Source organism: Octopus bimaculoides, chromosome 20, assembly GCF_046866305.1.
Source record: "Octopus bimaculoides isolate indiv1 chromosome 20, ASM4686630v1, whole genome shotgun sequence".
NCBI classification, from domain to species: domain Eukaryota; kingdom Metazoa; phylum Mollusca; class Cephalopoda; order Octopoda; family Octopodidae; genus Octopus; species Octopus bimaculoides.
In genome coordinates, this window is record NC_142947.1 from 7,698,482 (window position 1) to 7,710,528 (window position 12,047).

The 12,047-nt window shown below is 37.1% G+C and overlaps 1 protein-coding gene across 1 annotated transcript; it reads left to right on the top strand.

Moving 5' to 3' along the window:
• On the top strand, window positions 1–11,448 carry LOC106869853 (protein amalgam). The gene is made up of 8 exons (XM_014915776.3): window positions 1–73; window positions 2,950–3,080; window positions 4,002–4,218; window positions 5,021–5,181; window positions 6,609–6,720; window positions 8,089–8,242; window positions 8,994–9,139; window positions 10,023–11,448. Exons 1-8 carry the CDS (start codon window positions 13–15, stop codon window positions 10,139–10,141), a joined length of 1,101 nt encoding a protein of 366 aa, XP_014771262.2. The 5' UTR covers window positions 1–12; the 3' UTR covers window positions 10,142–11,448.
• Window positions 11,449–12,047: the final 599 nt, after the last annotated feature.

Below are 12,047 nucleotides of genomic sequence, written 5' to 3' on the forward strand. Positions count from 1 at the left end.
ATTTCCTATAAAATGGAGAACCTGCGAAGGTTGACCTATATTTTATTGCTCTATTCTTTTACACTTTCTCCAGGTAAGTCTGTCTTCCTACGGCTACTCTCTTAATGATATCTTCTCACCTTTATTCATTTATAGTTTCACTTGAAAGTTAATTGCGTTTATATATATATATATATATATATACATATATATATATATATATATATATATATATATATATATATATATATATATATATATGGTATGTCTGTATTATCTTGTATATGACCTCATTATAACCGTCATGAAATTGTTTTACAAATGTATGAGACCAAATAATCCTGATATGAACGCCCAGTTATTTTATAAATTTGATGGTTTAAGTTTACTCTAGAAATGTTCTTAACGTTGATATTATTGTGTATTTTGTGTGGTCTTGATGTGACAGGTGTATAGAAGGTCTAACGCTATTCATCACACCTTTTAGCTCTCTCAGTACATCTTTAGCTTTTTTGTATGGCTTAACTATTCAACTTTTGATGTTAAGAAAGCTTTTTATTATTACCGTTGTGGTCAATAAAGAGGGTATGTTGTTATTATTATTCGCATGGTGGATTGACAGAATCGTTAAGGTGTCAAAGAAAATTACCCGCAGTATTTATTTCAGTTATATTCTAGGTTAGCTTTAGTTTTCATCCTTTTGGAGTCAATAAAATAAAGTGCCAGTCAAGCAACTGGGTCGATGCAATTGTCTAAACCCTTCCCAGAATTTGAAACCATTATTATTATTATTTGTTGAAAGATGGGTGGATGTCGGAAAAATGGTCAGTAGGTATGGACCAATTCTCAGAATACACCTGTATTTATGAGTTTTTCCATAAGTAACCTTTAAAGTGTCTTCCCCTAACACGAATGTTTTTTTTTTTTTCGCAAAACCCTTTGTATCTTGTCTTGTGTTGTCCTTTAATGTTTTGACCTATATTAGCCCTTATGGCCAATAAAAGAATTTATTATTATTATTAGACGGTGGCATAGCAATATCGTTATGGCGTCGTAGGAAATATCTCGCGATATTTGTTTCAGCTATTTATAGGTTCTGAGTTCAAATGTCGACGAGGTCAACTTTGTTTTTCGTCTTTTTGGATGAAATATTGGGATCGTTATAACTCTTCAAAATTTCTGGTCTTGATCTAAATTGGAAATATTTTGATAATTTTATTTTGTGGTCGTAGTGGGTTTATGTCGAGAAGTATTAGCAGGGTCTCTATGATTGGAACTCTAAGTTGCTGGTTCTAATGCTTGTAAGTTAGTGGAGTTCGATAATGGCCTAAAGATGTGTTACATCGAGTGACGAAATTTAGCACCCAAGAGCATGTTGCGTCTCTCAGATGGCTATCTATCTACTTTCACAAAACTTTTGTCAACCCAATGCGATGATAGGAAATATTTACCTAAATAAAGTATAACGTATTGGAACCAAATCCACAACTACACATTGTAAAGCAAACGTATCTCCGTTACTGTATACAAACTTACCAAATTTTAAGAAGTTACTATGTCGTAAGGAGACAGAAGTTTAAAGTTCCCTATATAAGCAGAAGTTCTAAGATCATTTCGGAGAAAATATAGTTTAACTCTCGTAGTTCTTGAGTTCTCTGATCACTTCATGGTTTGTTAATCTAACATCTTTGTCTCAAATGTCACAGCTATTCGTGTATCCAAAAGACTTTCAGTGTGTTTGTGTATATTATTTTTCGTTACCGTCTCTGCTTTTTTTTGTTTTATATATTTCCTGTTGTCCTCATAACTCGCCCTTCTTACTGTTCAGTCTACAACTCCGTCCATTTTTACTCGTTTCATTCTGTCCTTTTTGTTCGTTCATTTATATGTGAGAAATGTTTTTGTTGTTGACGCCACCAAATTGAACAATATTATTGGTAAGGTATCGAAATTATGATTTTTGGTCGATAATTGATGGAAAGATGAATGTTTCTACGTTTGTTGTATTTTTTCCTGTTTTCCATATGTTCCATTGTCAGCTTTGTATGCAACATTAAAAGCATCCAGCACACACTGTAAAGTGGTTGGCGTTAGGAAGAGCATCCAACCATACAAACCATATCATGGCTGTTCACACACAGGTATCATACAATCTGCCTTTCTCTCTGAGGGAGAGGCCCTTTGTTACAAACAAAGATAAAAGCTCCCTGAACTTTACCCACCCGAGCAGTTACACTCTCAGAGCATCCCTCTCCACTGCTGACTTGTTCAGCTAGATAAAGCTAAGGTGAATTACCTTAAAGAAGAGTAGATTAGATAATACAGTCCTACAAGCCTCTGACAGAATGGTCACCATTGGAAGCTTTTGACCATAAGCTTGTTTAATTAAGGTTGACCTGAGGCTAAAAACAAAAGCGTATTTATTTAGGTGGCCAAGATACAGTAGTGAACTGTGCCACCATCATGTACCTTGTTTATGACTAAATGATCTGTGCTAATGAATGCTGAAAAATCTCCATTGTTTGAAGGTTTTTCTCCACTGGTGTCTTACAGTGTGTGCCCCCTTGTGCTAAAAGTTATTGTGATTTGAACCTAGAACCTGCTGGTTTTGACATCCTTCACCTATGCTATTGATCTTCTACCTCCATGTTTGGAATGGTGTTGCTGTTGTAGTGGACAATTGGATGACGGCCATCAAGGCAGGCCTTACACTGACTACAGCTCCAGGCATCTAAGGTCTTAGTTGGTAAGATGTGTAGGCTGGGTTCAAATCAGATCTGAAAACAGTTGATGGGAGAGGTTTTGGACACAAGTTTAACATGTGGAGTTGATTATTGATAAGCACCAACTTCAAATACCATCTTGGATATGAACCTGTAAAGTTGTTCCGCTAAGGTAAGTAAAGTATATTGCTTAAACATTCTGTCAATAAATCCTTGAACTAGAATTAACTTTTTCATTTCTTTGTAGTTATTTCTGTTGATCCAATTGTGACAATTAAGCAACCTGAAGATAAGTTTGGAGATAGAACGATTACTGCTTTAAAAAATGATGATGTCGCAATGGTGTGCGTTGTCATGAACAAAGATTCAAATACTCCGGTAAGGGTTAACCACCATCATTGTCAAAATCACTACAATAACAGTCTCTGTTCTTCTGATCTCACTTGAAATCTACTTTGTTCACTTGTTTCTCAGTAGAGACTTACATTCTCAACCTTCCTCCTCTTAAAAGCATACCTCCTTCGACTACCTTTCTGGTTTGTTCCCCCCGCCACTCAAGTTGGATGAAATGGGCTGTAGATAGCCAGTTCATTTAGTCAGATGAAATTACATGTTTATAGAACAGCAGTTGTCCATCTGTGTTGAATTCAAGACATTCCTTACCTGTCTAACCTACTGCTAAAGCCCTTTCCAGCTCACTCGTCTCCCCGACATTCTTTCCCTGCGGCTTCCCAACGCAAAAGAAGACCATGTTGGTGCTACTTCCCTCACTTTCTCACTCACCCTTCCTCTTTCGGTAGGGCCCATCAGCCATTGACATCACTGCCCTTTCCTTCCAGTTCACCTCATCCCCACGAAACTCTTTGGAAAACTTAAGACATTAATTCTGTCTGTCACTTTTGTATTTAGATCATTATTGTTATTGCAATAAATATTTTTAATAGAAATACTTAGGCTGTTGTTGGCTACAGCACATCTGTACTGTATGAGCCATGCTTTATTTTTTTCTTGAATGTAACAAAAAATTACTATGCATCTAATGTGACCATATTATGGATAGGATACCAAGTGTATGATGAAATGTATTGAATTTGCTTTTCCACAAAAACGTAGAGGTTTGTCTTGTGCAAGAGAGTATGTCTTACACATTGGCAAATGCAGCATATTGAGATGGGAGACAGTTTTTATTATCATCATCAGCTTCAACATCATAACTATCATTATCCTTCATCATCATCTTCATTAATATCTTTATTGATTAATACAATAATTTAATGTAAAACTGATTGATATTCACAGGTGAAGTGGAGTCGTATCGATGGCAAAGTTAGACATGATGTTGGCACTGACACCAGTTCGTCAAACACCCAGAAATACATTATTGTCCAGGTGACTGCAGTCTCCTGGCGTTTGACCATCCAGAATATCCAAGAGAGTGACAAAGGACAATATGTGTGTAAGGTCCAAATAGATGAGAAACAATATAGTTCTGACTTTCGCTTTGTGAGGGTCGTAGGTGAGTACATGCATGTATACGCCCCCCCCCCCCCCCAGCACCCACATTCTTAGCCAACCAGAGTCATTATGAGGTTATTCAGAGTACTACAAATAGCAGTCACAGATCTCTCAAATCATACTTTACTGTCTAAAAAACAGAAAAAGACCCATCATCATCATACATCCTACTGGCATAGGTTGGATGGTTTGACCAGGCTAGCATGCTGGAAGGCTGCACCAGACTCCAATCTGATTTGGCATGGTTTTCTACAGCTGGATGCCCTTATTAATGCCAACCACTACTAACTTGGTCACCTAGATAACGGAAGCTATCTACTACCTCTAACTTGTCCCCCTCCCCCCCAGTAGTTGATGGAGTCTTTTTCTGCACATTTTCTGCATTTATTGTAGCTGTGCATCTTTCACATACAAAAGTTAGTTTCCCTGTTAACCTTTCACTGATATTGCTTCATCTTTTATGTGTTCAAAGCTTACACTAGGTGTATCTTATGGAGTTTCTACCTACATCTTTTCTACAAATTGAGCAGGGCCATCTACCTGAAGGTATTTACTAAGACTTTGAGATGCAATTTGGTTTTATGCCAGGGAGAAGTGCTACTAATACTATCTTAGCCAGACAACTGTAGAAGTATTGAAGTTAGAGAAAACCACTGTACTTGGCATTTTTTGACCTGGAGAAAACCTTTGATAAGATCCCTTTGTCAGCTCCTGTCAAGCCACCCAACATATATCAGCATGAAAAGCAGATATTAAATTATGTTGATTATGATTGCTGTAATGGCGATGCTTTCTATTTGTAGAAAAACCTCAAATCCTTGACATGAGAACAAGTAGTGACACCAGTATTGATTATGGAGAGAAACTGACCCTATCTTGTAATGCCCAAGGAATGCCCCCTCCAAAGGTCATCTGGTCACGAATGGCTGGAGCTGATTTACCAGACGGTGGAATGGAGAGATGGGTAAGTGTCTATCTGTATGTATCTTTATCCTGAGGTAAGGAGTTCAAGTTAGCATCACATCGTATCATAAAGCATATCTGTTGACATGGAAAAGTCATTAAAACATCCACAGGCCATCACCACAATCTGTGCTCCCTGTTTTTCTTTCACTCTGTCGGTTACGACGACGAGGGTTTCAGTTGATCTGATCAATGGAACAGCCTGCTTGTGCAATTAACATGCAAGTGGCTGAGCATTCCACAGACGTGTACCCTTAATGTAGTCCTCAGGGATATTCAGCATGACACAATGTGGCAAGGCTGACCCTTTGAAATACACGTACAACTCATTTTTGCCAGCTGAGTGAACTAGAGCAACATAAAATAAAGTGTCTTGTCCAAGGACACAGTGTACCTCCTGGAATCGAACTCTCAACCTTACAATTGTGAGCTGAATTCCTCTAACCACTCAGCCATGCACCTTCACATCACTATCACCCACTTATTTATAATTTGTACACTATATGAAATACCTGTTATAATCAAACATTGAAATTATTTCCATACATTTGTGTGTGGCTTGTTTTGTATGTGTCAATGTACCTGTGTATCTGTTTTTGTGAAAAGTATTTGTGTGTGTATGTACTATGACTGCTGTGCACACACATACACTGTGCTGTTTAGATATGACTACTTACATGCACCATGTATATGTGTATATATATATATATATATATATATATATATAAATATATATATGTATGTATGTATGGAAAGAAAGGAGATGAAAAATATATATATTACAAACACCATGGCTGGATTACAAGCTTGTCCTATTTTCATATATTGAACTCCCCACACAACTCCTCTAGTTTATTAAACTCATTTGGAAACATAGTTTCTTCTGATTTCATAGAAAGAATGCTTGCTGTCATAAAACTCAACCATCCATGAATCTACCATGGTAAGTGATAATGGTGCGAAGGAGCATGACTTGATAGTTAGAGGTATTTAGCTCACAATCATAAGGTCATGACTTCAATTCCTGGTGGTGTGTCGTGTCCTTGAGCAAAACACTTTATTTCACATTGTTCCAGTCCACTCAGCTGGTAAAAATTAGTTGTACCTGTAATTCAGAGGGCCAGCTTTGTCACATTCTATGTAAAGTTGAATATCCCTAAGAACTACATGAAGGATGTGTATATCTATGGCGTACTAAGCTACTTGCACCTCAGAAATTAAAATTACAGTTTGGTTTCAAATTCTATTGGAGGGTCAGTTATGTCTTTTATCATTCTGAGATTGATGAAATAACTGTTAAGCATTAAGTTTAATAGTCAGTTATATGATGAAAAGATGGTGGGCCAATGTGGTCATAACTGAAAGCAGGATAATAAATAAATGACAAAATTGTTTTAGGGAAACAATTGTTTATTTTTATTCTTCCAGAATACGCTGCTGCCAATTAACAAGATAACACCCAAAGATCGAGGCAAATATATTTGCCAAGCGGTCAATGAAGCAGGTGTTGATAAGAGAGTCATCTCAGTCCTTGTGCGATGTGAGTATCTTTCTGTTTTAATTTTTTTTTTTATCTAGTTTAGCCAGGCATAAGGTGCAGTGCCCATGATTACTGTAGGGCTTTTGAAGTTGTGTGTGATGAGGGTTAGTTGTGAGACAGGAAGAAGTGGTTTGGGGTCCATTCTCACATTGGAGACATTAATGCTCTTGAGGAAGTATTGTATGCCATGTTTGGATGGCAGAAGATTGAGGAGGGCCTTGAGACATTTTGAGAAGAAAGGAAAGAAGGTAGGTTAATGCAAAGGCCTTGGGAATGAGTGAGATACAATGGGGAGGATATGAATTGGGAAAACCAGCATATTGGGTGAAACTATCAAGTTCAGAAGAGCAAAAGTTGTTGGAGCAGAGGTAGGACTCTTTGTGAAGTGTAGCTTTGTGGTTGTCGAGTACCCTCATGCATCTAAGTTTTCTCTACCTCATATTCATATTTATTTAATTTATTTAAAGAAAACTTCATAGGCGCAGGAGTGACTGTGTGGTAAGTAGCTTGCTTACCAACCACATGGTTCCAGGTTCAGTCCCATTGCGTGGCACCTTGGGCAAGTGTCTTCTACTATAGCCTCGGGCTGACCAAAGCCTTGTGAGTGGATTTGGTAGACGGAAACTGAAAGCAGCCCATATTTACATAAGTGTGTTCATGTGCATGTTTGTGTATCTGTGCTTTTCCCCCCAACATCGCTTGACAACCGATGCTGGTGTGTTTACATCCCTGTAACTTAGCGGTTCAGGAAAAGAGACTGATAGAATAAGTACTAGGCTTACAAAATATGTCGTGGGGACGATTTGCTCAAGTGGAGGTGGTGCTCCAGCATGGTCGCAGTGAAATGGCTGAAACAAGTGAAAGAAAGAATACTTACTGCTACAATAGAATTATGTGTTTTTCTATTATAGAATTTTGTCACTTACTGGTTATGCAACTAAAGAAGCTATTGACCATTTTAGTGTTTGGCCAATTGCATTTTCTGATAAGCTGTAAGCTTCATGTTGAAAAGGCATATGGCTTAACGTATAGTAAGCACATTGTAACCGAGTGAATTGTGATGTGTCTGGAGCCATTAGAATAGCAGTTGGGAATTTTTCAGTATAACTTCCAGTATGATGTACATTACATGCAATTGTTGCTCTGGGGTGACTCTCATTTGCACGTAACTCTCCAGCCTAACTCCCATCTGTACATGCGACTCTCCAACCTGACTCCCATCTGCACATGTGACAGTCCCTACTTCCACATAACCGCTTCACAATGGGTTATTTCTGATGTTCACAGTAAAAAATTTTCTAGAGTCAATTAGGTTAATCATTTATCTTAATTATAAAATAATCACTCATTTTAAAATTTTGTTTTTAGTTCCTCCTCAAATCAATCCTGAGAAAAGTCGTGTTGCACAGGCACTTGGTTATCGAACAGAATTGGTATGTTTCATTGAAGCTTTCCCTGATGTTACCAAAGAACTAATTACTTGGACCAGGATTGGAACCCCTATAGACAGAGATTCTGACCGGTATATCTATCTATTACTAATATTAATTTATGTTCAATATGACCTATGCATCTGTATTCTTCATCATTATTGTTTAATGTCCATTTTCCATGCTAGCATGAGTTTGACCAGAGCTGACAAGCTGTCCAGATTCCAATTGTCCAGATGCCTTTCCTAACACCAACCACTTTACAGTGTGTTGGGTGCTTTTTACATGCCACCAGCATGGGGAGCATTTATGTGGCACTGGTACCTGCAAAGGACATGTATTACTAATGTTTAATTCATATTCTATATATGACTGTTATCTTTTATGTATTACTGATGGTAATTTATGCTCTGTGTTTAATCTATATATTTGCCATTTCTGCTGAAGTGGCAACGGTCAGTTTGGTCCACATTCAGCCATTATGAAAGACTGCTGAATGTGGAGAATGAATGGGAGGAAGAGAGTCAGCCAAAGGTTGATCCAATGGAGGGACCAGCTGGTGACATGTAAAATGCACCATCTGAACATGTTCGTTGCCAGGCTCCGGTGGCATGTAAAAAGCACCATCTTAGGATGACCTTGTCTACCATGTCATTTTAAAGACATTTGGGTATATTTGAGGGCATTTAGCTGCTAATTTATATTAGTTTGAGAAACCACATAGTGGCATCCACACTGGTTTGTCTCAGTAAGTGTCAAATAGGGAACCCATAAACCTTTGCAATAATTGCTTTGTAAAATAATGTTCAATGTTGATAGTGTACAGTAACTGTTATTTGACAGGTATAAAATTGTGTTCATTTCTGGAGCATTCAACCGTGTCACCAGTAAACTGATCATCAAAGGAGTACAAAGTGTTGATTACGGAAATTATGTGTGTAAAGCAACTAATACTAAAGGTTCTAATGAAAGACAGATTTCTCTTGAAAGTAAGTCATTTAACATTGCACTTTTCTCTACTACTCACTCCACTCTTTAACATCTTGGCCACAATTTTTGGTCATACTCACTCCAGTGCAGTTTCCCTATTAATATTCCAACTGTGTTAACTATTGACATGCATGCATGCATACGTACATACATATAGGTGCAGGTGTAGCTGTGTGGTAAGAAGCTTGCTTCCCAACCACATGGTTCCAGGTTCAGTCCCACTGTGTGGAACCTTGAACAAGTGTCTTATTCTATAGCCCTTGGCTGACCAAAGCCTTGCAAGTGGATTTGGTTGATGGAAACTAAAAGAAACCCAGTGTGTGTAATATGTACGTATGTTTGTTCCCCCATCACTGCTTGACAACTGGTAACTCAGTGGTTCAGCCAAAAAGACTGATAGAATAAGCACTGGGCTTAAAGAATAAGTCCTGGGGTTGATTTCAACTAAAACCCTTCAAGGCAGTGCTCCAGCATGGCTGTAGTCTAATGACTGAAACAAGTAAAAAAAAAAATACTTTCATAATTTCTGGTTGGCTTGGATGAATTGTCACAGCTCAAGTGAGTTCTTATTCACAGTTGCTGTTATCTTGAGACAAGTCAGTTTTAGTTCACTTAATATCTTCATATTTTTTACATCAGTTGATATATTCGCATAATGTGCTCATGTATGTTTGTTTCCGTTCATATAATGCATTCACATATTTTAACTGGGAATATTAGCATTCAAACATTTTACCCAAAACAATCTGTCCATTTAGTTTCTTTCAGATAAGGATTCCATTAAAATGAAATAGTTAACATGTTCACATATTTTAGTTAACATGTTCACATATTTTAGCTCTATTGAGATGTTCACTTAATCTGTTCATTTTTCTCTTCCAGAATCCAGCGAACCTATAAGAGACCGTACTGGTTCCTTGACATCATCAGCATCGTCTCTTGGCACTTCCAGTTTCTTTCTTTTCTCTTATTTTATTCAGCGTCACCTAATGAACCGTTGATTGTTATTTTTATACCCTCGACCTTTCCCACTCCACATGTATATATAGCCCCTTCCTCTAAGTGATGGCTCTGGCCTATTAAAATGTTCCTAAAGTGTTCTTATATATACCCTGAAGTAGTATTAGAATCAGTTAAACTGTGAGTCATCCTTGCTAACTCATAACTCCCCTACAAGCTAAAATTCAAATACTTATGAATTATTTTGATACCTATTTTACTCAAATATATTTTCCTAGCCATTCGATGTTTCGAAAAAAAAGTTATTCTTATAATTAAATATTATTGGGAATTGTATAAAAAAATTTGTAATATAGGCACAGTAAGTAGCTTGCTTACCAACCACATGGTTCCAGGTTCATTCCCACTGCATGGCACCGTGGGCAAGTGTCTTCTACTATAGCCTCGGGCCGACCAAAGCCTTGTGAGTGGATTTGGTAGACGGAAACTGAAAGAAGCCTGTCGTATATATGTATATATATATATATATGTGTGTCTGTTTTTCCCCCCCAACATCGCTTGACGACCGATGGTGGTGTGTTTACGTCCCCTTAACTTAGCGGTTCGGCAAAAAGAGACCGATAGAATAAGTACTAGGCATCCAAAGAATAAGTCCTGGGGTCGGTTTGTTCGACACAAAAGGCGGTGCTCCAGCATGGCCACAGTCAAATGACTGAAACAAGTAAAAGAGAATATTTTGTAAATTGTAGAAGTATGACCAAGTTATTGCAGATAAATTTCAACAGCAAAATCCCTCATGCACCCACAAGGGCCATATTGACCCTAGTTGGGAACCATAGGTTTAAATGAACGTCAGCCAAGCAGTGGAATCATTTCAGTTGACTGAATTATGAATGCTACTACATTGCTGAAGACAATAAAGAACAAATCTATTTTTGTCTTCTGGGAAATAAGTGTCATCAACAAAGTAGCCAGGTATGACAATGTTCCCTTCTGAGATTAATCATAAAATAGCTGTACTTGTTGAAAACCCCATATCTTCAGTTTTGATCAGGTACGTGCCATCTAGGTAGGCAGCTTGGATAAAATAGATTGATAACATTCTCCTTCATGGCAAAATATACACCTAACTCAATAATTCAATAAACACAGACGCATTCACATATAAAACTATAAAGTAGATAAACCGTTGCATTAATAAGATAGAATAATCATCCAATAACTATATAACAAAGTACATTAAATGATTTTACTATTGTTTATGAAACTTCTGTTTCTCTATTTGCAATTTTTATATTTTTCTAAAAACTCTGAACATTTATATAATAAAATTTTTTTTAATTTTAAATGTCTCGCATTAAATATTGTCAGTATGACTTATAGAAGGGGTAAAGACTCCGTTTGATCATGAATGCCATGGGATTGCACCTAGAAAGGTTAATGGAAGACCAGCAGTTGCTTATGCATAATGACTCTCATCCCCATGCCACCGATGTTATCCAAAGCAAAGGCCGATACAGTTTGCAGAAATGAGTTGCTACATCACTAATACCAGAGAAGTGAACTGGAGTGGTTCGGCAATGAAGATCGATAAAATGCCCCCCCCCCCCGAACTTAGCGGTTTGGCAATGGATATCAATAAAATTCATCCCCCCACGTAACTTAGCTGTATGTATGTATGTATATATATATATAGCACTATATATACCCATAAAAAAAAAAATATATATATGTATAGCACTACATATACGCATAAAAAAAAAAAATATGTATATATAAAAAAAATATATATATATATATATATAGCACTACATATACCCATAAAAAAATATATATATATAAAAAAAAAAATATATATATATATATATATTACCAAGACAAGGCAGATGCCACCAGTGCTGTAGCCACTGATGAGGGATGCAATGACCATGGTGAATACAGCCAACG

What these genes read in the sequence shown, in the direction of transcription:
- LOC106869853 (XM_014915776.3), top strand. Translation starts at nt 13, where the DNA reads ATGGAGAACCTGCGAAGGTTGACCTATATTTTATTGCTCTATTCTTTT. An exon ending in ACGGTGGAATGGAGAGATGG is followed by an intron (nt 5,182 to 6,608) that starts GTAAGTGTCTAT and finishes TTATTCTTCCAG; the next exon opens with AATACGCTGCTGCCAATTAA. An exon ending in ATAGACAGAGATTCTGACCG is followed by an intron (nt 8,243 to 8,993) that starts GTATATCTATCT and finishes GTTATTTGACAG; the next exon opens with GTATAAAATTGTGTTCATTT.